The sequence below is a fragment of the Pyrgilauda ruficollis genome, unplaced genomic scaffold, assembly GCF_017590135.1.
Source record: "Pyrgilauda ruficollis isolate IOZ18807 unplaced genomic scaffold, ASM1759013v1 scaffold35, whole genome shotgun sequence".
In the NCBI taxonomy this organism is placed as follows: domain Eukaryota; kingdom Metazoa; phylum Chordata; class Aves; order Passeriformes; family Passeridae; genus Pyrgilauda; species Pyrgilauda ruficollis.
The window spans coordinates 2,139,461-2,164,881 of NW_024524934.1; the positions used below are offsets into that span (position 1 = coordinate 2,139,461).

General features: G+C 39.0%; 1 protein-coding gene across 2 annotated transcripts in view; it reads right to left on the reverse strand.

The window, feature by feature from the left end:
- The window catches only part of LYRM4 (LYR motif containing 4), an 85,144-nt gene that overhangs the window by 33,795 nt on the left and 25,928 nt on the right, over nt 1–25,421 (reverse strand). The window contains exon 3 of one of the 2 annotated variants that reach the window (XM_041475379.1): nt 24,351–24,493. The exons of the other annotated variant lie outside the window; for it this stretch is intronic. Within the exon in view, the coding sequence (XP_041331313.1) occupies nt 24,351–24,493 (143 nt within the window). The remainder of the gene's footprint in view (nt 1–24,350; nt 24,494–25,421) is intronic. 2 annotated transcript variants of the gene reach the window in all.

Here is a 25,421-nt window from a genome sequence, read left to right on the forward strand (position 1 = left end):
TTGAGAAAGCAATTAAAGCAAAAGATACAACTACAAAATAAGTTACTTCTACTACACTTCTACTACACTGAAGATGCTTCTCAAGGAGAAGTTCAGCAGTTCTATACAAAGTAAAACCAGCATGTCTTGCAAACCTCAGTAAAGAAATCAAAATCTGTGCCCATGGTGACAGCTGTCTGTTTGACAGCAGCAGGGACCTTTTAATTTTCCAGTTTACTGGGTACTTCTTTTCATCAAGTGTATTTATTAAAAGCACTATCTTCTGTGTCCGTCTTACCTGAGGAAAAGTACATGGAAAGCACTATTGTACCACATTAGATCCTTGCTGTGCATTTTTGTAGGGGTTTCTTCAGATTGCTACAGGCCATTAACCTTTCACTTCAGGTAAGTAATGAACAATGTCTTTTCCAACAAAGGAAATCAGCTGTGTTACCAGCGGCAACTCCACTTTTTAATACATGCACCAAACCTCTGTGCATGCACTTGTTATTTATTCTTTTTTAAAAATCAATTCTGGTATGAAATAAGAAAGGTTCCCCTTGGCTTCACCTTGAGCTGATAATGAACAAACCCTCAGTGAAGCTTGCTCCCAAGGAGTCTTCCTTAATAGAACTGATTAAAAATAAAATGAAGTTTCATCCTAGGAAGCAAGATGTATTGCTTCCTGGTTTCCTGCACCATGGTATCCTGTAATTGGACTGGTGCTAATTGGACACTTCAGCCAAACAATTTAATTTATTAAAAAAAAGTAATTTCAATTTCCCTTGGTTTCTCAGAGAGCTACTGACATTGACCAACACTAATACACAGAACTGTGAAATCAACACAAGACCTTAACTACAGAGAGGAAAAGCACACTAAAATCCTGGTGGAATCTTTCTTTTTTCATTTGACTTATATATCAAATCAACATACATCTTTCAAGCAGAGACACAAAACTGATTCTAAAGAACCTGCTCTGATTTAACATGTCTTGTACAATGGGAGGATGGGCAGAATAGGTACAACTACCACAGGTTGAAAACTCTCTGTAATATTGATGTGATTTCGCATCTATGTCAAATCATCAACTACAAAACACGGTACATTTTTTTGCCTGATATCAGGGCATATAATTTAAAAAGGAGGTGGTAAAAGCTGACATATTCAGGACAGCAGCCTAGAAGATAATTAAAAAATAGGTCACTTCTTAGGCAGACACTAAATTGGCAAAGACTGGAATCTCTCTGTTCTTTCTATGTAATGTTGGTCAAACCCACATAAATATAGCAGAGAGCTGAAAATCTTGAAAAATTGAGGGAATGCAGCAGCAACTATTTTTCCTTTCCCACCCTGCTTCACTCCATCCATTATACCATCCTTTACCCTTGTGCCCTTAAGTCTTCCCTTCCTTTCATCATTTCTCCTATTAACAGGGCTTCCTCCTCTCCAAAAGCAGCAGCTGTGAACTACTTCCTTTTAACATCCCATTTCCAAAATGAACTTCCTTCCCGAAGCAGGCACACACCAGTCTGTCTCAGCAGAATATGTAAGAGCCTTGGAGAGGTGCTGGGGAACAAAGGAGAGCCAGGGGAGACTCTGCCTTGCATCTTCTAATGCTGCCTCTCCCTTTGTACTTCCTGTATGGCAAAATCACTGAAAAGGATGCACCAAAAAACTGTATCCTACTACTTCCTTCCCTTAATTTCACATATTGGCATTCATAATTTGATTTTGTTTATGAACTTTAGGACAGATTTTATTTCATGTTAATAGGATGATAGCCTTTTATTTTCTACAAAATACTTGTAATATTTTTGCAGCAGCAATATATAGCTGCAGAATGGCTCAATGTATTTTACTATACTTCATTCTTACTTCCTTAATATTCTACAGGCAGAAACTCGAATTCAGCAAACTGCTGATGGGGTACATTTTTGAATTTTGTATTGCCTCAAACACTACCTCAGTAAACTTAAAAAAAAATTGTAATTGGAAGCCCCTAGAGATCAGAGAGACTGCTATTCTAATCTGTTATGGAAGTCAGATTCAGGAGAGAATTCTGATTCTAGCAGAATATAAATCACAAGACCAGAAAGTGCGTCTTTTCTTTTTTTCCCCCTATAGAATAAAATACAAAATTGCTAACATGTTAAAGCAACGTTAAAAATGCAAAACCAAAGCCACAAAAGATGGCTTGACATTGATATACTGAATTACACAGAGTTTACAGCACATTTTGTATTTTTAGACCTTCTGTCATATAAATACATTTTTGTTCCAATCAATCTTGTCTGTATAAATATGAAAGAAACAGTTCCCACACTGAACCTCTGGATTCCATATTAATCATTGCTCTGAAAGACCCTTTAATTACAGCAAGAATTAAATATACAAGACTATTTCCCCAAAATTGTACTGCATTCTATGAAGGATTTTCTGCCATGTTCTGTTTTTGTGTGAGACCCCTTGTTCCATTCAGGGAAGCTCAGCCTGCAAAACAAGATATAAATAGAGATTTCTGCTATTCATACTGTAGACTGGCCACATTCCGTTCTCAACTCCATCAAAACGGTTTGCAGGAGAAAATGATAGAAATGTGATAACGTTCAAATATTTGCACAAGAAAGAATTCTAAGATTTCCTCCATTTTCCTTCTTCTGTATGTTCAATTCATTATCTTACAACACAGCATGAAAATGCCGACTGGGCCACCCTTAGCTATGACTTAAGCTTGAACACATCAGAGTTGCCCCAAAAAGTTTAATCAGTGAATGATTCCAGACCTGTGGGGGCACTGATGAAAAGTTTAAACAACAATGGATCAAGGGAGACCCAGGCACAAAGGGCAAGCTTCACCAATACACTTTTAGTGGAATAACACTGCCATGTCTTTTTAAGAAAAGAAAGTGCTGTGCTTGAGAATTTTTTTAAAAGTACAGATAATTTCTGACTACTATCCCAGTCAGTACGGGTACAATCCCATTAAATGAAACTTTACTGGTTTCTCACTTTACCTAAACAGACATTTCCAATTAATATGTTGTCATGCAGAAAACAGAAAAACTGCATCGGGATGAGTTTTACCTTACCATTGCCCAGCAACTATCAGATTGAGTCTTTCTCACATGCTACTTCTCTGCCTAATACCTCAGTCCTCAGAGATGCCTTTGCAGACTGAAACATTAGGTACTTATACAGCAGTGATTGGCAGCGTGCTGTTAAACGAGCAGTTTCATTTGTTCACGGTGTTTTGGTTGGATTGCTCAGCTGTAATGATCCCCTTGATGTAACAATGTGGTTCTTAAAAATCACAATTCACTGCCACAGCAGTTCTGCGATGCCAACACAATGATGATTACTGGGAAGAATTTTCCATCAATTTACAATCAGAAATGATCATAGGTTTTACTGCAGGCAACCTACAATGCCACACCAGATCTCTGAACTTGCTCCCAGTCAAATCTGAAGCATATTTTGCTTCACAGTATAGCTTCACTATCAGGTGTTTTCTCAGATATCAATGGTTACTACACCTCTATTGTCAATAGTAAGTTCGACTTAAAACAGCATGTATGTTTTAGTTGGGCTATGATGCATTCTAATTTTATTCATAATAATAAAAAGAATGGGATAAACCAGAAGCCTTCACTGAAAACTCCTGTTTACTTCTGGGCATACTCTACATATCAGAACACCACTGTTACTACCTGTAGAGCGAAACAGAGCCAAACACAGTAGATGTAGCCCTAACAATCTGTGAAGGGAAACACAAAAGTTCTTGCAGTACCCCAAAACCAAATGCACACACAAACAATAACCAACTGCAAAAGATAAAAGTATTTTTGTGAAGAAACTGATCCTCCTTCTATAAGGGTCACTGGGTATATACAAGGTGGTAGCAGCAGGTAAGGCAACATCAATACCTGTGCTGTAATAACTGTAGGTGCCTTGCACATCTATTAAAAACTTCACCAGCTATAGCTCAGTGTTGGCAATGGTTTCAATGGATGCCTGATAACAGCAAGGAACAAGAGGCTGGTGAAGGAACCCACAGTTCTCCGCATTCTTCAAAGCATTTGTCACCCAAAAAGTGATGCAACAGCCTGGGTATTGACAGGAATATCTGCCTGTGTGGATGTTACCTGTGTGATAGCACATGAGACAATAAATACAAAAAAATTTTTCTCTTTTATATGCTTTATCACAAAGTCAGCAAACATTCGTCAGTATTCACAGAAAGAACTATATATAACCTGTGCTATCTGCCTTATTCTACATCTACATCTTCTACAAGCTTTTTGAAGAGGTAGCTAACCTTGTGTACTGGAACAAACAGTTACATATGAGGAACAATATTTTTCTTAATCCCAGACATGCAAAAATAGACTAAAAATGACCATTCAGGGAACTGCCTAATGTGAAGAAGGCACAGTTCAAACCCATTTTTAGAAAACAAAAGCATTGCTGTGATTACTTTCCTCTCATGGAATGCCATACACTTCTCTTCACTTTGCCTTTTATGTATTTATTTTAGAAGATGACTTTTAATTCTCAGCTTAGCCTACAACTGCTTCCTAAGTGACAAATGATGTGCTACAGGGAAAGGAGCTTTATGTTAAGGCCAAAATTCTCAGCCAGCTTTGCCCTTCCCTGATGGGCTGTATTTACAGCCACACCTTCCATTACTAAGCCTTGAGCAAGCACAAAGTGCTGATTCAGAGCTCCTCACCTGCAGTGAGACAGCCTGCTACAGCCACGTTAAACAGGGGGAGGTGGCCATGGGAGACAGGGCAGGGTAGCAGCAAACCCGTTACAATTCTTGTTATGGCTTTGGCAATTAACTTGTGCTTTAATTTCAAAAGACAAGACATTAAAAAACCAAAGCTCTTCCTTCTCCCACAAGAAAAGACATTCAAATAAATTTCTCTTCATATGTAGTGTTATCACTCACCTGAATCAAACATAATGCTCCAACATGTCCTGTCCTAACTGAAATGTCATTTATACTACACACTTCATAAATGAGTGTTAACTATTATACAGCTTTATGGAAAATGTGAGCAAGGTTAAAAAAGAAGGGATGAAATGCGACACTCCTTCCTGAGCTGAACACTGGTAAAATCTACAACTTCCAGGGACATCAGACTTCCATTTCAACACCAAATTGTAAAGGAATGACTGATGATTCATGCTTCTTCATCAGCTTAAAAGATTCTGGAGCGTGCATGGAGGATGCAAACAGGGGTTTCTGTGATGCAATAAGCAGAAGTGACATAGAATGCTGTAAGTTGCTCTGGTAAAAAAGACAGCCAACAGTCACATGTACTCTCTGGAGGTAGGCATGGGAGTACAAGTGATACTGAAATAGATTTATTTTCTTAGTTGAGAGAACTATATGAAATAACTGATACATTCTCCTTTAAGAGACAACTTGTTTAAGGATGACTGAAATGTATGCTACAGGTTCTTTAATGAACAGAAGAATGATAGTGGGCTATGAACTTTTTAATGACTATCACTTCTCTTTAAATATCAAAGACTGATAAACAATCTTTCTCTTTTAATAACTCGCCATACATGCATTTGCAGTGGGCAGCCTGAGGAAGGAGTTTACATGGAGGGGGGATCTGGGAGCTTCCAGACAATCAGCATCTCTAGAAGTTTGCTAAATAAGGCATCACCCACAGACAGCTCTGTGAAGTGGTTTGATGCCTGGGATCTCTGGACAAGGAGCCAACACATCCTGTGCATGCTTGGGATATTCCCAGCAGCAGCCAGGTGACCTTGCCTTTTACAAGCAGCAGAGGAAAGACTCATGCTGGGCCCCAGGGAGGAAGGGAAGATGTCACTGTATGCCACAAGTCACAACACCAAAAGAGGAACACTTTTTGAGCATTGACAGAGAAGCAAAATGAAAAAAAGGAGCAAACTGCTTCAGCAATTGAGCAGAGTCCAAATGTCAGATACTCAGCAGGAGTGAGGAGGAGAGAATTGTGCCTCAAATACAAGAAATGGCTAAAACCAAATAAAAATGGAAATATGACAGGATAAAAATGAAAGCTGAATGAAAACAGGAGCCCTCCTACCCCTGAATCCTAGCTCCAGCTCAGGGCATGTAAGAGGAACTGCGATATCCATCACAGAGGTTTTATTTTGTATAAACTACAGCTATTTATCATTTTAGGTACCAACAGAACATTTTTGGGGAATATTTCCCACGGTTGATTGCACTTTTAATAGTGCATATAAAAGACAGAATGCCAAGTTTTGCAATGACAAAACGAAACCTTTTACTCAAAAAATGAAGGGTAAAAAATAGCTATCCAAAATGCCCATTGCTCTGCTAACATCCTCCTACAAATATCCACGTGCCACATACAACATGCCGATGGGAAAACCTCAAGCTTGGAGTGAAACAACATTGATGGGAGAAGATAAATAGAAAAAGATGTCCTCTTGCTTTTTTTCCTTCACCACTTTGAATGCACATACTTTAGCCTCTCAGCTTTTTTTTTAAATTATATTGTGCAGAGGATTGGAATTCTTTAAGTGTCTGTATGTGCATGTGATGGGGTAAACACACGATGAAATTCAGTAGGTACACAAACAAGTTGATAGGAATTTTTTTAAACTACTGAACTATTCCTCAGCTTCTACTGTTTTCATTTGTCATTCCCTAAAGTTCAATAAATCCAATATCAAACCATTAAGCAATCCTGTATCTGTTTCAGCAAGCAACATTTGATTAATGATAAGAAGAATGGCACGGGGTGGTATTACAAAGAAGACCCATGCAGTGCAATATATTTTCTTCATTGGACTGGGAAAAAATATTGCATTACTGAGAGCAGTACTGTCTGGCAATGGCAGACCCCAGGACGGAAATTCGAGGATGCCAAAACTGTATTTGTGACCTGTGTGAAGGCTGCTCGGATCTGCTGTTTTTTATCTCCCCCATGTGGTTAAGCAAGTTAGTAAGTCCACCTTAGAGAAATGGCTTCCTTCCTCTCAAGAACATCTTCCAGTCAGCTGAAAAGGCCAGGGTGGTCTGTGAAAACTTGAAGGCTGAACAAAAATTCATTATGGGAGTAGAAAGCACAGGAAATGCTCAGTCTCAAAAGTAACTAGTTATTCCAAATATTCCCATACAACCCCTAAATTTACCTTTTAACTCCCTTTCCAGTCTACAAATGATGGAGTTGCAACCTGAAATACCCATGTATTTCAGTTCGTACCCATGTTTGACAGTTAATAAGTGGGTTTAATCACCTCAGTACAGATTTACTAATAATTTATAGCCCAATTTGTCTTTGAAATAAGTAATGTTTCAAGCACCTGACATCAGAGGTATCTCAACTAGTATAATTTCATTGCAATTAATAGCCTCAAACCATTCAATTGCCATCTATCACTACTTCTCAAACAGCAGTGATTACAGTTACTTTCCATTTTTCTTTAATGAGTCCTGTAAATTACAGTAAATAAGCAGACAGCCTTCACCCTTTTAGTTACATGTATGTTTAAACAATGATGAAAAAGGTATGGAAAAAGAGGAGGAAATTCTTACTTATTTTAGCTATGCTCTAAATCTGTTGCAAACATTAATGTGGCTGTAGGCCAGTTTAGACAGGGTATAAAGGACTATCTTCCACTTTGCTCTTTTCTTCAATCATTAACATTTACTTAATATTCATGAAAAACACTTTGTATCCCTGGAAGCTAAAAGCTTCTCTTTATTCACAGAACTATTACACCTCTGGCTGCATCATAAATTACCTACATTGCCAGGACAACATATTTATAAACTTATTTGGAGGAACAATTCTAGATATGAGGAAAAAATATTTGTTTTCAAACCTAATAATTAATAAAAATGCTTTGCTGTTTATTTAAGTCATAAAATGTGCTTTTTATTTATGGTTGTTAAATATTACCAGGATGACTAGCAAATCTTTCAAAGTCAGTGAAAAATTTGAAATAGGGAATTTTTACCGATGCTTGTGCTTACTGCTCACACACTGAATTTCCCAAGAGATATATATGCAATTTGGTGATTGATCTTCCCAAAGAAAGGCCTAGCTGGAGGCAGCTGGCTTGAGCTGGGAAAAAGCAGTCACCAAACAGGCATCTTTCTCATTATGACAGGCAAGGGTGGCATTGAAGGTGATATTAAAACACTTTTCTTGCCTTGTCAAAGCTTCTCTACAACTGGTATGAAATATGCACAGCTTTCCACAAACTGAAATTCAAGAGTACACCTTAACTTCTACTTCCACTGGGAAGAAAGGCATAATTTTGTAGAAACAACTTAGGAATTACAACTTCTGCCTCTGGTGCAACCTTATGGATACACTGCATTTTTATGCTCACAACTTTATTTTTAATTTCTTACGGAAAGTGATGATGCTACAACAGCTAAGACTATGGAGTTGTTTTAGTCAAATTTCTGTTCTTATCCTGCAAAGGTTTTCAGAAAAAATTATGATGTTGGGATGTTGATTGAAATTCCAGTGTTTATCTATTCCCAAAGCTGTATTTTCTCCTATGAAATATGAGCAAGATTCTTCCTAGATCCAGTAGGGCATACAGTGGACACCCATAAATTAAAACACTTTTTGTTTTAAAAGAGATTTAAAATACATCGGTCTTAAAAACTAATGCTAGAACAAATATGCCTAAAAATCTGAAAGCCACTATGGATAGAAATCTATCCTAAATACTACTTATATGTCACTTTCTGCATGAAAAATAATCTGTAGCACATATACCACAGAGCAATCACATGATTACTTTCAAGAGAGAAGAATTGAAATTACAGGTTGGACATACCATGATCAAATTAAACACTGCTTTTCTGCTCTGCATCATTTACAGACATAGAATTTACTTTTTAAACAATACTGGTATTTGGAAATTGTTTTCAGAACAATAAAACGCTGTAACATTATTTCTGCTTCATTTCTCTAGCTCCTTGTGTAGCTATACAATAATGTTATCCTTAGTTTGTTGCAGCCCTTGTTGTAAAGCACAGTTATGGAACAAAACCGAATTCCACAAGATACTACTGTTAAGAGCAGCTTTCAGTTCTGTAAGCTAAATAAGCCACTGGTTGTTGATATGGTAGTGGAAAAGGATGTTGGCACTAGCAAACCAGGACAACTTGGCAGTGATTTCCAGCCTATGCCACCTGGCCTTCCACCTTAAGAAAACCAGAGTTCGAACACCAGTGGTCAAACAGCACCAAAGCGAACAACCAGTGCTCTCAGCGCTCAGAAGCGGAGTAATAGCTGCCCTTGTGTTTGTCCTTTTGCAACTCAGACACACACAGAACAGACTGACCCAGCTCTCAACCAGCTGTGTGTCCCACTGTACGCTGTCCATGGGTCATGCCCACCATACCATGCATGGAATGTGCCATGCACAAACAGAAAGATGGGTAAATGGCTTTTTAATATTATTACATTGTGCTTTTCTCCTACATCAGTTTTACAGTGTATCTGCAGAGAAACAGTGTGTAACTTAAAAGCTGTGCAATATAATAAAAATGCCACTTATCTGACTTTCCATGATTGGGTCTACAAGAATTCAGAGTCTCACTAATATGCTACATATCAGGATGTCATAGGACACCAAAGAGTCACTCTTTTGAGAACGAAAAATGTCATGTAACCTATAAGAAGATTACTGAGGGGTTTTGCTTCTCTAAAGGAAAAAACAGACTATATTTCTTGTAGTGTGCTTTTATACTTTGTAATACTTTGTAACAGTTTTGTTTTTGTATCCCCTTATTTTCCTCAAATGGTGTACCCCTTTTTGTACCCCCTCTCCCTACCTGTGTAATCATTCTCCTTTGTTGAGACCATCCCCAAATCCCCGCCCTGGCTCTCTGTCAGTCACTCAGCATCCCATCCTCTCTATCTAGAACTTTCGGTCTAAGTTGTTGAGTGGTTAGTCCGAGGCCAGGGGGCAGCCCCCCCAAGAAATATTTTATACGCTATCCCAAATGTCCATCCCTAAGGCTGCATCCCTGGAGGGCCTTTATTGGTCACCAAATGTATCTACCTTCGGTTTCCTCCCACCCTTTAAATGTAACCTTGAGATTCCTTTTGTTTCACTCTGAGCAAGGCGCACCACTGAGGAGTGGGGCTCCCTGGGGAGCTCCGAATAAACCTTGGACTGGCCCCTTGCTGAGAGTCGGCCTTTTACCCTCCTCTACCCACGTCTCCTTTATCTCTTCTGATGCAAAGGCGACCAGCCCAGCTGCCCTCAGTACCCTCGGGGCACCACAGAGGGTCCCCCCGCTGCGGGCCGCTTCGGGGCTGCCCCTCTCCCATGGTCGGCCGACCCGGGGCTGGCCGGGGCTCACTGGAAGGCACTCAGAGAGACAGAGACATATATTCATTTTTCTGTTAAGCCAATCATTTAGGCCTGCGTTCCAATGAAACAGAAAGTGTTTCTGCCACTTTCTGTCACTCTACATGCCATTTCTATATTCCTTCAAAAAAGACCCACTCATTTTTCTAAATGTTTTTTTCAAAATGTGATTTCTCTCTTGATAAAAAAAGATAGATACACCACTTCCTAAATCTATTTGAACCGTATTAGGGGCAGAAACTTGGAGGAATTTCATAGCCAGACACAGAAAATTACTGGCAACAACCGAAATATTTTTTCCTAAAACTACAAAAAATTTGCTGCAGCTTTACAACACTGTTTAAGTGTTCAACGAACGAAGCTCAAATAGTAAGAATAAAAAGCCCCTGGATTTAAAGAATGCACCAGTCCTGCAGGTGTCTTGACACAGCATGATAAGTGAAATTAATGAGAGCATGACTTATAAAGGGCAGCACAGAAAGAAACTCCCAAAAACCAAAACTACAACAAAATCCACCCAAAACCCACAAACAACCCAACTCTAGCAAAAGCAGAAAAACTCTATCAAATTCCAGAAGAATTAATTGCAATGTGCCATCAACAAAATTTAAACATCACATTTTGTTTACAAAATATCACTTGCTCCTTAAATACACACAGTATGTAAGTACAACGAGATATATTGACAAACTGATATATAAAATAACAGCAAACACTTTAAGATCTTTTTAGTGCAATGAAAATTAATTGGTGGGGAAAAGGCAGGTTCAATTTTCAGCAGAGGCATAACATATTTTACTTGTACTCAATAATCAGGCTAGACAGATACCTAATGCCCAATCGTATATCCTTTGATAAGGAGTACCAAAACCTCAGGAGCAGAACATTGTATGGAGGCAAAATTCAGACCCCTTCTGACTGAGGTCAACTGAAAACCATCTTTACAAGTGAGATCAATTGGAGAATGAGTAACATTTCCAGCCTGACACTATCTGTGCAGGAGTAATTATAAGACACTGTTCATTCTTCTAACAGTATAGTTTACAATGCCTTAATTTCCCTATTCACAGTATCTCAAATGAACTTTGATTCAAATGACTGCAAACTCTATGAAGCAAAGCTGAAAATCCAAAAGGCATTTCCTAACTGAAAAATATATTCATAGCACCCCACACCAAAAAGCATTTTCATACTAAGCGAGCAGTAAAACAACTTTGTTATATGTATGACTGAATAATTACCTTTTTTAAAAAAGGGAGAATCCGAGACAACAAGTAAAGATAAAAAGCAAAAATTATGTTCTATGTGACTGAAGTATGTGGCAGAGCCAGAATTAAGAGGTCATTTAAAAAAAATTCTTGCCTTGACTATCTCATAACATTTTCAAGTTTCTTGGACATCCAAAAAAGAATAAGCATAAATATAGACTGCTTTCTCACTTAGTTACAGGGCAAAGTTTCATTAATGCTACTTAAATGTTTTCTTTAATCTCAGACCTTTTTTCTGGTGTCATGTTCTTCTAGCCATGACATTGCTCTCCATGCATCCTCTTGTTTCACTAAATGGTGATTATCATTCAGTACAAGTTACTGCAAAAATATGTATAGTTGATCTGAAGTTTTGTCACAGAAGCACTGTCCTTACATGTGGGTTTCAATCTTCCAAATGAAAAGACTATGCCATTAAGTATTTGTACCATGAGTAAAAAAACCCCTCAAATTGTTTATTAAGAAGAATGTTACAACAACACCTCCTTGTGCCTTCTACTTAAGTGCTCAAAGACAGCTTTGAAAGAAATGTGTTCCCATGACAAAGGGCTCTGCAGTAAACACATAATTCTCTCTTACAATGCTTTTGAAAATTCTGGGGAGAAGAATGCACGATATGCCTTAGCCATTGTTTTCTAAAACATTTCTGATGAAAACAAAGTCTGAGTTTAGCTGATGGTTAATGCAGTCAAATAATAGCATTTGTAAAGATACCAAAGCCACAAAATACTGAAAACAATCAAAACCCCCTAATACACATTTTAGACAGAAAAAACATTTGAATCTTCCACAATATCCCTACAAAAATCATGACACCACTAAACACAGTAGGACTATTACATAGTTTGGACTTATGGTTCTAGGTCTCAAGGAGGCTGCAAGGTAGAACTGTCATGAGGTGGAATTTCCTTTATTCCTCTGGTGCGATCCCTGTGGGAACAAGAAGTTCATCACACAGGGAGTCAAAAAAGGGCACTCCATGTGCAAAATACAATGTGGTACTGACATCCTCTTTATCCTTCCCACCTGTGCATGGTACAGGCATCAGCATCCCATATCTGAGCCCTGGGATACAGAGACACTTCACTGGCTCTAACTGTGGATTAACAACTTGCTCCCTATTGCTCCTTGCTTCCTCTCTCCAGAGAAGTGCTGGAGAGAGCAGATGTGGGACCATGTCAGGAGTGCAGCCTTCTGCAGGGCAGGGAAGCAGGAAAACTGCCAAGGTGGAGGGAGCAGCCCCCTGAATTGTATAGTCACTGGTTTGTACTTTTGGTATCATTCACTGTCACAAGCAGGTGGAATTCCTTTGCTGCCTGTCTTGTACCTCCTGATACATAACTGGGAGTTTCTAGCATTTTATTTCAGTTAGTAACAAATGGTAGAAACAAGCCAAAATACATGTGTTGATATCTACAGCATAAGAGGATAGTCTGCTAACAAGAACAGACTAAATATTTCTAGAAACCAAAAGTTTAGTACATTTTTGTACTTACTATGATAGCAAGGAAATGCTTAATTCTAAATATACAGCATCACAATCCAAACAAATCCTTGAAAAGTGGTATTTCCATTCCTGCCTCCCAAAATTGCCTGTTGCTTTCACAAGCAGATGAACAACAATAATGGCTTTTAAAACAGGCTAATACCTCCTCTGAATCACATCTAAAACTCACCTAAAATGAAAAAAAAACCACCCATGTTTCTAAAAGTGGCCTAGTATATCAACGCAGTACAGCACAGATTCTTATTAAGGGTGTGATTTTTATCTCAATAGGATATTGGAAACAGTATTTCATCATCATTTGGGTCACAGTCTACTGAATGTGATAATAGAAAAAAAGAAAAACTAATGCAAGAAATGTCATGAGCTCCTTCTCCTCTTCTTGGGTATTTTGGCACTTGCTATGTCACTTGATCCAAAAGCAATACAAACGTGACCCAGAGACACAGACTGGCAGAACAGCCACTTGGATCAGATCAGATGTGGTTTCCTATTTCAGGACTTACAGTCCTGCCTCTTACAGAAATCTTCTTTTGACCCTAAGTTATTCTTCTTGCTTTTTAAATTATTTTTTTTAATACCTCTTCTTTTAAAACATGGATTACAGAAAAATAAGGTTCAGGATTAAGGTTTAAAATCATCTGGAGGTGGATGAGCACATACACAGAGCACCTGAAAGAAAGGAAAGCACAGCATCCAATAAGGACAGACTATCTCTGTATGCCGTCTTTTTCATTATGAGGATTGAATGCATAAAAAAATATGTGAATGTTTACAGCTTTATTTGCTTTTCACCTTCCATTGATCCCAGGATTAAGAAACATGCCATGAAACCAAATGTAAAAGTCCAGTGGACCATATGATGCAGGACCAGATAGCCTGCCTTAACTGTTCAAATCCCTAGCACCTCCAAATCAGAAATACTTCCAATTGATTCTTTTAGTATAGAAATATTTCCAGAACAAACACTGCTTAAATGGACCTCAGTAACACAGAATTTTCGTTTCTCCCCTCAACATGACTTCTACCAACTGCCCTGCTTATCCAACACTATAAAAAAAGAAGACAAATAGAAATCCGAAATTCCCCAATTTTCACTCTAATCAAATGGCACTGAAAGATTCATTATGTTGCATCACGATATGAAGTTGCCAGTTCTTTGAAAAATTTTAGATGGGACTGGGAACTATTTCACGGTTTTTACTACAAAAGTGTTCTGACCTGATGGGTTCACAGTAGTAAGCTGTGAACACTGCTCTTTAGAGACTGAGAGTAGTAAAGAGAGGAACATTTATAAATAATGTAATAATATCATAGGTTAAAATTCAAGACAAAATATCACAGTCAAATCTAGTCAAGTCTCACTTTCTGAGCAAGGGAGGTGAAACTTTCTATTATTTACCACAATAAGAGACATTCTGCCTAGAAATTTTTAAAAACCGCTGATTTAAAAAAAATCCCAGATGTTTGCTGCAGTGATTTTTTTTTATCACTGAATTCATATCCCATGCTGGGATATCCCATATCCCACACTGCGCATTTTGAGGTATGATTGTAATAGTCAGGATAAAATTGGAATATAGAATTGGAATTTTTTGCAAGAGTGGCAGGACTTAAAAATGTTATATCTAGACTAATAACTGTTAAATACATGCCATTTGGCATCTGAAAGCGGACTGATTCACAAATGCTATTACAACTCATACAGCACTTCAGAAGTCCCAGGGTAATGGCAACTCATACATGTAAATTGCCAAGAACTGGCAAGGATGATTGGTTTTACTTTTGCTACTTTATCAAAATCCTTCAAAGCAACTTACCACTTCTTCACAGTTGAGATCTACAGGAAAAGTAGGGGAAAATCTCTCTCAACCACAGGAGACTTTATCTAAATAACTCAAGCCAAATAATTAATTTAGTTGAAAAAAATCATGCTACCCCAAAGGGCTATTTGACTATTCACTCCTGTTGCTACAGTTGATACGTGAAGTACTATAAATCAGACCTGGACTTTGGAAGACTTCATGTCTCTATGACTAAAAGTCAAGTTTGCAAAACAAATTCCAGATCCTACCATCATGTGATATAGACTCTGATCTTTTCAAAGCACAGTCTAACTATCAATTACAGTAGAAACTCTCACACACAAACACTTCATTATTTAATTTACAAAGCAACAGTCTGATCATGTCTCACAATGATTCACAGCAGTGTTAACCTGTCTCAGAAACTGCAAGCTCAAACCACAGCAGGCTTCAGAATCAAGCTTTTTGAAGTGTTTCAGGTCAGTAACATCATTCCAGCTCAGGACCATTCTGCTTTCAAGTAGGTGTGTTGCATCTCTGGTGCTGGAAATTAATTTCCTCTGGCAGCAGCAGGATATATAAACTAAAATGTCTATGTCCTACATAAAAAGCAATGGACAGTTATTGATCAGAAATGATCTCCTGTCACATGCCTGCATGGTAGCTGGGAGAAACTTCACACACTGCAGTAGTGATGGCTTTTCTCATTTAAGTTCATCAAGCGTGCTGGCATTGTGGTATACATCCTATCAGCACCATATGATCCATGGCTGAGAGCAGACACCAAGAGCGGTTAAAAAAAAGAAGAAACAACAAGCAATAACCAAGCCGGTGAAATGTTATGGCTGAAGATCATCATCTGTTGCTTTTAATTACTGAAGCAGACTTAGCACAGGTATGCAGCACTAGGTAATATCAAAGCTGTCCACATATCCTGATCAATTCTGCTTGCCATGGAGATTGAAGTTCAGCAGAATATGGCTGCATGCCTTCCAGAGCTGGAACTACCTTTGTAAAACATGTTTTATTGCTCCTAATTTCAAATCAATCGCATGTGGGCAAGAGGACTGAACATATGTTAGCTGACTACGCTCATAAGCAGTGGAATATTCACACCAGTAACTTTCTTCTCTACCAAGACTGGTTTCTTTAGCAGCAATGAATGCCATGGGACTGGGCAGTAAATGCCTGCATGGAGCTAGAAACACACATACATGTCTGTGCATGACACTTCAGGTAAGAAATTCTGGACCTCAGGGAAAGACAGTGCAAGAAGATAATGGACCAGGAGGGTGGGGATGGGGAAATCTGAAGCCACCTAAGGTGTTGGAAACCAAATAGGGATGGCTGGTCTTTGGAACAGCAAAGGCCTGTGCCACCAGTTAGGCTGAGGAACATTAACTTTTACTTTGTGCCCACAGTCAAGAAAGCGTATCTAGCCCCACACCTAAAAGACTGGCCTATCATGGCCCCATCATGTGATCCAGTTGCAGAGTTCTAAGACACCTCTTCTTTAATTTGTTAAAAAAGGAGTAGCTATGATAGAGGTGCTCCACTACAGACAGAAAGCTGACATTTTAGACAGACTGTCTGATTTTGAAAAGGAGGATGTTGCATCTGGAAACTCATGCAGAATTGCCATGAGTCTCTCACAGCCACATTTCAGGGAGAACCATGATCACAGCATTTTGCTGGGCATTATTTACCTCCAAGACAGCAGTAACAGATATACTAGTAGCATGCTAAGCAAAAATTTGCACTCATACAAGAAACAAACAACACTCTTCTGAAGACTGCAAAAGATGTGTAGGACCCAAACTGCCTCACTGTGGTGAGCTGTGATTTGTCATTTCTTTAAAAAAAACACAGTACTGTGGGTATTCAGTGTTTCTCCCTGTATGTCTAAGAGAAACTCATTTAGCTGTACATCTATTCCACAATCCTAAAACCACTAAGCTAAAATGAACTAAGCATTGCATATTTAGAACTACCAGTCTTTAAGAACTGAAGAGGTTGAATTTAATTTTTGTTTGGATGAAAATTAAGGAAAGGAAATACAAGCCTCCAACTATTCTGCAATAAGACCCTTTGTTGAAGAGACTCAGGAAAGCATCACTATAAAAATGTGCTACAATGAGAAAGAAATGGCATTTAAAACAGTTTCACTTCCTACTTAGGGCAGACCTGAGAGCAGGAGAAGCAAGCATGGAGGAAGGAGAGTGCTTGAAGAAAAGAATAAAAGCACAGTAGCTGGTACTTGTCTGCTATAACATTATCAGCCTGCTGAGAGCAATTACAATAGCACAGACAGCACTTGCTTTATTGTGACCTTACTGAATTAAATCTGAGGGAAAAAACTCTGAGATTCAGCAGGGAATTTATTAGAAAATTTTAATGTCAACTTAAATTTGATCCAGAGGCCTCAATAATAAAGGTCATATCCATTACTATACTGTGGGAAACCTTGGATCTCTCTGTTCCTATGTTCCACTCTTTTGCAATTTTGTTTTCTTTCGTAAGAGTAGGTCAGGCTCTCCTCTCAGCTTCACAGCATTCTGTATTACAAGACTGCTATTTACATTTTAAAAAGCCTTAGCCAGCAAGCCAAACAAAGAACTTTTTTTTTTTTTTAAAAGGTGAAAAACAAAACCAAAATCAAGCAGCACTGATGAAACTAATAAGCTATGCAGCTGGATTTAAATACCTTATACAGATATAAAAAAAAGTGACCTGATCTAGACCAAATTATCTGTTGCTACTTCCAGATCAACTGTCCTCCTGTCAGGGGGCCAGGTACGTACTGACTACTGACTTGCACACAGTAGCATAAGTTGTGTAGTGTTTTTAAAAAATATATTTTTAAGTGTAGACTGTTATAAACATTTGAAATTAGAAGTACCACCACTGAATTCTGATCAGCTGAGCTTCACTGCTTTAGTAGAAGGTTACCATGGCAGGGGGCTTGGACTGGAACCTGATGGTCTTTAAGGTCCTGTCAAACCCAAACCATTCTGTTATTCTATGAAAGGCTCCTTGTCTGTCTGAGGCAATGGTTACTGGGTACTTCTAAGCCCCATCACTACCCTACCCAAAGCTTTCAGTTTTACAACAGGAGATGCATATGCTAGGCCCCTGTGAAAAATATAAAGTGCACTGTGAAGCTCCACAGTGCTCTTCAGCTTCCCCAAAGGAAGATTTGCAGCATGAAGTTACTCTCCCTTTAGCTGAAGATACAGGAAAGAATAGAATCACAGATGGCCTGTACTTCACCAAAAGATGAAAAAGACCACAAGTTCTACTTTTACACTGTATTGATCTTATTCAAATATTAAACTGCAATAGAAGGAAAAAGCTCATGTTCTTGAATCCTTAAATAATTTTGTAGCTTTCATTCTTGTGACTTCCAGAATACCTTGAGCTCTCAAGCACCCATATTAGTCAGCATAAATATGTGAACCCAAGTCCAGATACTTTCTTTCAATCTGCTCAGCTACCCTCTGAACAAGAGTCATCCTCTCTTTTTAGCCTGAGAATATACATTATGGATATTAATTACACTCCTTACTTTCTCAGTAGCCCCAGTATACACTTAATGTAGGATGTTTAAGAAACGGCAGAAGGCTGAAACACAAGCTTCCTGTACCAGGCCCACTTATGTTTGAAAACACATCCCACCTGATGACCCGGTAGCAACTATTTCAGTCTTCCTCCAAAGTACCGGAAAACCTGACAACTGAACTAGTTTTAGTTACTTCAGGCTATGATGGCATTAAATATATTTGTGGAGAACAGTGACTAAAAATAATTTTTTCTGAACTCAATTCATAGAAGATTTTATGTTCTTCATGCTAACAGCCTGTGGCAAGGTTTTGGTAGAGGAGAGACTACAGGAGTAGCTTCTTTAAGAAGGTGCCAGAAGCTTCCCACAGTGTCTGAGCGAGCCAGCCAATGCTAGCTGGCTCCAAGAGAGACCTGCCGCTGGTCAAGGTCAGCAGCAGTGGTAGTGCCTCTGGGATATTTAAGCAGGAGGAAAAAAAAAAGAAAATCTTCACAACTGCATCCAGGAGAGAGGAATGAGATTATGTGAGATAAACAGCTTTGCAGACATGCAGGTCAGTGCAGAAAGAGGGACAGAAGTGCTACAGGTGCCGGAGCCGAGACTCCCTTGCAGCCTGGGGCACAGACCACGGTGGTGCAGCTGTGCCCCTGCAGCCCAGGGAGGGCCATGGTGCAGCAGAGATCCTCCTGCAGCCTATGGAGGACGCCACACTGGAGCAGGAGGATGGCTGAAGGAGGCTGGGATGCTATCCCATGGAAAGCAGGCTCCTGCCAGGACCTCTGGACTGGTGGAGAGGAGCAGGTTTGCTGGCAGGATTTGCGACCTTGTGAGGAACACAAGCTAGAGCAGTCTGTTCTCTGTTCCTGATGGACTGCACCCCGTGGGAATGACTCACACTGGAGAACTTCATAAAAGACTGTCTCCTGCAGGAGGGACCTCACAGTGATGCTGGGGAAGAGTGTGAGGAGTCCCCTTTGAGAAGAAGGGAGCAGCAGAGATGATGCGTGATGAACTGACTGCAGCCTCTATTTCCCAGCCTCTGCACAGAGGAGGTAGAGAAAATTAGGAGTAATTTTAAGTCTCAGAAGAAGGGAGGAGTGGAAGAAAGCCATTTTTAAGATTTAATTTTTCATTACCATTCTCTGATTTGATTGGTAATAAATTATACTAATTTCTCCAACATGAGTCTGGTTTGCCCATGAGAGTAATTGGAGAGTGATCTCTCCCTGACTTATCTTAATCCATGAACCTTTCACTGTATTTTCTCTCCTGTGTCTAGCTGAGGAGATAGAGCAGCTTTGGTGGGCACCTGGTGTCTAGTCAGGGTCAACCAACCACACAGCCACACTAAGTTTAGTTTCTTACACATCTCAAGAACCTTAGTAGCTTTGAATCCAAAAGCACAAATAGAATTTGAATGCTGTTGAAAGGTGACAATTTCTTAAAGACTGTGTTCATTCACACATTCATACACTGCCCCAAGTCTACCTTTCTAGATGGATGGATGTGAATAACCTCTAGCTCAGAACCTGTGCAGCAGTGTCTGGGCTGACGTGGCAGACCAGCTGCACTCCAGGATGTCTGCTTTTGAACCTTAGTATCACTTATTCACACAAGCAACCTACTGCAAAGCCCTCCACATGCAATGTGAAGGTACTTAATCTGCCACGCTAAAGAAAGTGCCAGTGGATTTCTCTCGTGAATTGCTCTACCCTTCAAAAGAGATTGATTACACACACTTGCTTTAAATGTAATTGGATTTCGTAACTACTATAATTTTGTATAATAGCTGTCTCTTATCAGTCTTGTCTCATTCAAAAAAGGAGGGAGGAGTTTAATTTATGACTTATGACATTTGCAAGAAGTCAACAAAATGGCTCCTAGCCTAAACTGGAATATTTAATACTTAGTCTTTTCAAATAAAAACCAGCCTTGATGTTCCTGGTGTTCACACTGGTTTTCACTTACCTAGAAAACAGCATCATCTTCTTTCTTTACCTCTCATTAGGCAAGGTTTTTAGTTATTATACTGTCTTGGATATAGCCCATAAAACAAGGTAAAACTGACACAATGTGGTCAGCATCCTGCCAGCTTTCTGTCTGTACAGATTTCCTTCTTCAGAATACTGCTCCTTGGGTTTAAAGGGGACAGAGAACAGAGCGAGGCAGATGATGAAGGTACATGTTGTAAGACTTGGACTTTCACGCGCCTTAATTCCTGCTGTAAACATATTTTGTGAACTTGGACAAATAATTGCTTGCCTGTGCACCCAAGTCTTTAAACATATGCTTATATTTAAACACAGCTAAACTAACCTCCTTCATTTCCACCTCAGTATCTTAAGGACACTGGTGAAATGCACCACCAAAATCAGGATGCCTTGATCTCCACAGCTCACTGCTACTTCTGCAGAGAAGCAGTAGAACCGGTAATTCTTTCTGTCCTCTGTCTTGCCTCTACAGCTGAATGGAAAAAGTCACAGCCCTGACAATTCCTCGGGGATGACACAACAAATGTATGAGCACTGGCACAGTCACAAAATTATTAGTAATAAAACAAGCAGTTTGAAAAGACTTACTCCCCTCTTCTGCCCGTAAAGCACATCCTACATGTGGTAAAGGTATGTTACTGTCAATGGGCCAGTTCTGCAGTATTATTTGACAGCATGATTTTGCATACCAATTTTTTTCTGCTCTTCCCCCATGAGTATATATACATCATTTTAAAAGCAATTTACAACATGTCAAAATGCTTAAGGAGACTCTTAAAAATCTAATGTATGAAGTTAACCATTGGTATGATTTATTATTGAAGTTCCACAGTTATAACTTGACAATTAAGAAATATTGATAAATGTAAACATATTATTGATGTCAATTAAAAAGCACAAGATTGATTAACCTCCCAGAGGTATACTGGCACGAGCAGTTGGAGAGTAATCACTCCCACTAAGTATTCACTACTGACAAATGTGCATAGAAATTAGATTTCTGTGAGACAAGAAATATTTTCATTTAAAGTTAAGATAATTTGAACACAGAACCAAAGTACTGGGTCAACAAAAAAATCAAGAGAATTATAAACAAGATTCGTATTAATGTAAAAGGCTACGTGATTAGGTCACATAATGCTCTCATTAACCACGCACTTGGGTGAAAATATGGTTAAGAATTATCAAAGCTACTGCTCAGCAAGTCAATTATGCTCACTGAAGAAAAACTATGAATGTATTATTTAGCCACTACACTGCAATATTCATAACTGCCTTGATGAGGGACAGGACCTTATTTTTACAACATAAACAGCAGATTTTTGTTTTAAACTATGCATTTATGCATTTTCTATTGGTGCCAAAATTATAAAGGTGAGTTCAAAACTCTGCTTAGTAATGCTTCCCTTCCTGCCAAGCCAACAGCTAGGAAGGACATTCAGTCAGCACATACCTCAGAGGGGAAACATGTATCTGACATACCCCAGAAAGCATAACAACAGGAATCAGTCAAACCGTGATTCAACTGTGACTGGAAGATATTGGGCTCCTTCTTTCTTCTTCTCTTTACTTGCTTTCAGAATTAATGTACTGGCATAATGCCTGTCACGAAGATGAAGGGCACTGCAGCTGTAGCTCTTAATGGCCAAAAAAAACCCCAGGCTCACCTCAGAAAGCCCAAAGCTAAAGACAGCAGCAATGCACCAAATACCAAGGAGACTACGTAAACACTAATTAAACTTCACTCTACACTCTTGTCTAGAAAACAGCTTTCCCTGCCTAAACTTCCAAGGGCCTGATCAGACATGCTGTTATTAGAGTCTAGCAACTTTCTTCCCTAAGCCTGGCCTTCATCACAATTTCATGGATCAAACACATTTCCCTCAAATACAAGCAGCTTACTACAGAGACACTGGACAGAATCTGAATTACTGCAAAAAAGACAAAATTGTAAAATAACACATCAATGATAAAGCTTCTTTGCTTGAAAGAGCTTTTATGTGAAGGACACATATATGTTTATTGTCAAAATAAAAGTAAATCACTGTGAATTTACCTGGCTGCAAATTCAGTCAAATGGTATTGGTGACAGAGACCATGTTTGGTCTATGATAACCCACAGGGGTATTTGGTGGATGCCCAGAAAATTACAATATATGCAGACATACCAGACACAAATGAACATGAAGAAGGTTGTTTCTTTTTCAAGTAACTGGCTTTTTTTCAGTTTTGTAAAATGAAAGTTAATATTGGTGGATTGTATAAACAGCTTTCATTTTGACAAGCAATTTTAAAGTAAGAAAGCAAGCGTCACCTTTGAAACTGGAAAAGTGGAAAAGTTTTAGTGACAGCCAACAGAAGCACAAAGATAATAAGATGGGCAAATATGAATCAGTCATTAAACCAGATTCTTGGAGCAAATAAGCTAATGGAGGTCTTTGCAGACTGCCCTTATCTTGAGAATGAAGAAAAGAATAAAGTCTTTAGACTTGAAAAACCATCTGTGAAAGAAACAAATAAAAGGCATCTGATTTAGAGTGGCAGGGGAAAATTTTAAAACATATTTTCAGTGTGCTGTGGGGAGAAGCAATTTTCAGAGGCCAGAAAAGAATGCAAGCTTCAGGAGGAGCCTCTTCCCTCTGTAAGCTGGATATGGAAAAACTCTGGAATTTTCTTCTGTAAAAGGAAAAACTGAAATTGTAATATGTTGAGAGACTGATGATTGTGCATGGGGTTGGGGGGAAATGTCATTAAAAAACCCATTTTACCACAGCTATGCAAGCAGGTGACTTGTCAGACAGCGAGGGTACCAATACCACCATTGTCATCCTGAATTACATACTGCAGTTCAAGGACAGCAGAGCAGAACCTCCTGGGGATCAGAGGCACCAGACAAATGTGCCAAAGCTCCTCCTGGAAGGGAGTGTGCCTGCTCAGCTGCAGTGCCAATGAATCTGACAGTGTCTCCTTCCAATGAGCAGTACAAAATCAGGATGGAAAGTTTTCACACCAAGGAAAAAAGAAATAAAACTACAACAGATTAAAAAGCAACCAACAAACAGAGATCAAGAGATCACAGTTTCAATAACAGCAGTTTTGTCTCTCTCCCTTTTTTAGAAGTCCTCAAAACAGCAATCCCTCTAATTTCCTCAAGGTCTAGCTGTACTTAAAACTGGTTCACCCCTGAGAAGGGACTCTCACATGACATCAATATTCTGATGTGAAAGTAAGTCACAATACATACACAAGGCTTTTACAAGGTTATACATTTCATAAATAACATGCAAGATTGCCATACTTCTCCTTTTCCTATTCAGTAAAAAAGAGAACCTCCACAAATGTTCTGCTCTGCAGCAGACATCACACAGCAAGGAAGACAAGAAGTTGCTCAAAGGTTAATACACTTCAGTGCAAGAAACTCAATTTTCAAACCATCCCTCAATGGGCACCACTGCAAACCAGACTGACAGGCATCAAAGCAAGATCACAAAGTCAGATTAGAAACACAGCAGAAGTCATTTTCTCTGTGATCAAAACTAAAGCACTCATTTCTACTTTCCCTCTCTTGACAGTATTTTTATTTGAACTAAGACACACACACACTTGCTGTTACCTCATTTGGAAAAGCCTCCTTGAAGTTTTGTTGCAACAGCCACCCCTAAGAACCATATTCATTTACACCCCGGGCTGAAACCCTTGAGACACCAAACACAGCAAAGCAGAAAGCACAAAGGGGCAAATGGCAGAGGGACACATCTGCATGAAAATGTGATCTTTCCTTGCTTCTGATGCTTTCTTCAGCACAGAATGGTTAATGCTCCTAACTGTTTCAAGGAACTACTGACCAGCCAGGCTGATAAAACTTACTCTTTTCCATGCGGAAGTTTACACTCAGCATTTGCTTTATTGGATGTGACATATTGCCATGCCGAGTTGCTCACAAGAAACGAAGTCCTTCTCCTGTCCTTCAGACAGCCCTCATCTGTGCAGAACATCAGGTGCTCACAGCTCTGGATGTATTATATAACTACTGTTACTATTTATGATCAGGCCCCAACCTCACTGGATTAGCCATTAAATACATGCAACAAAAATAATGACAGTTCTTTATGACAGATAATTACAGTATTTTAAATGCACTGGCCAACACTCAGCAGTCTTTATTTTTAGGAAAGGTTACTGCATACATCAAATGCTGTGTTTTACCCTAAGCTCTTACATCAGAAAGACAAAGCCTCATTCTACCTCTGAATTGCCTCTGCTCGCAGCCTAAAGGTTATTTTCAATGCACAGTCTACTTTGGAATTTAATACTGCAGACAGAACCTGCCATTTGTAGTTTAGTCAGCAGAATGAACAGCAGCAAATCACTTGTGAAAACACAATCTTGTTCTCCATCAGGAGAGTTAAATGGAAGCCTAAGGACTAACACTGCTCTGGAGACTCACACAGGTGTAACCTGGAGAGCCATGCCACCTGAAGACGAGTAAAATGTCTATTACACTTCCTGCGTTCTCAGATGCAGAAATTAAGCTGAAATGACAGCTCTGGGCTTTTGGCATCTGTTCCAATGCTGCACATCTCCAAAGCTAGCCTACATGCCAAGATGAAAAAGGTATTTGGAAAAGCTGGCCAAAGCAGACCTCACTGCTAACAAGTTCTGTGAAAGGACAACTTCTGATTCAGCTGGGTTTCTGTTTAAATTTACCAACCCTTTTTCAAAGTCACTCCTACGACACCTTTTTCTTTGTTCCTTCTCCTTTTCAACCCCCAAAACCTAATGGGTATTTACTGTAGATAAAATATATTTACTCTCCTACTGAAATACAAAACCAGTATAGCTCTGAATTTACTGTTTCCCAATTTCAATTTGAAGCTTTCTTTTGTTTACTGAAAGACAGGTATTATCCATCCTATGTTTTACATTCCTTCACCTGCA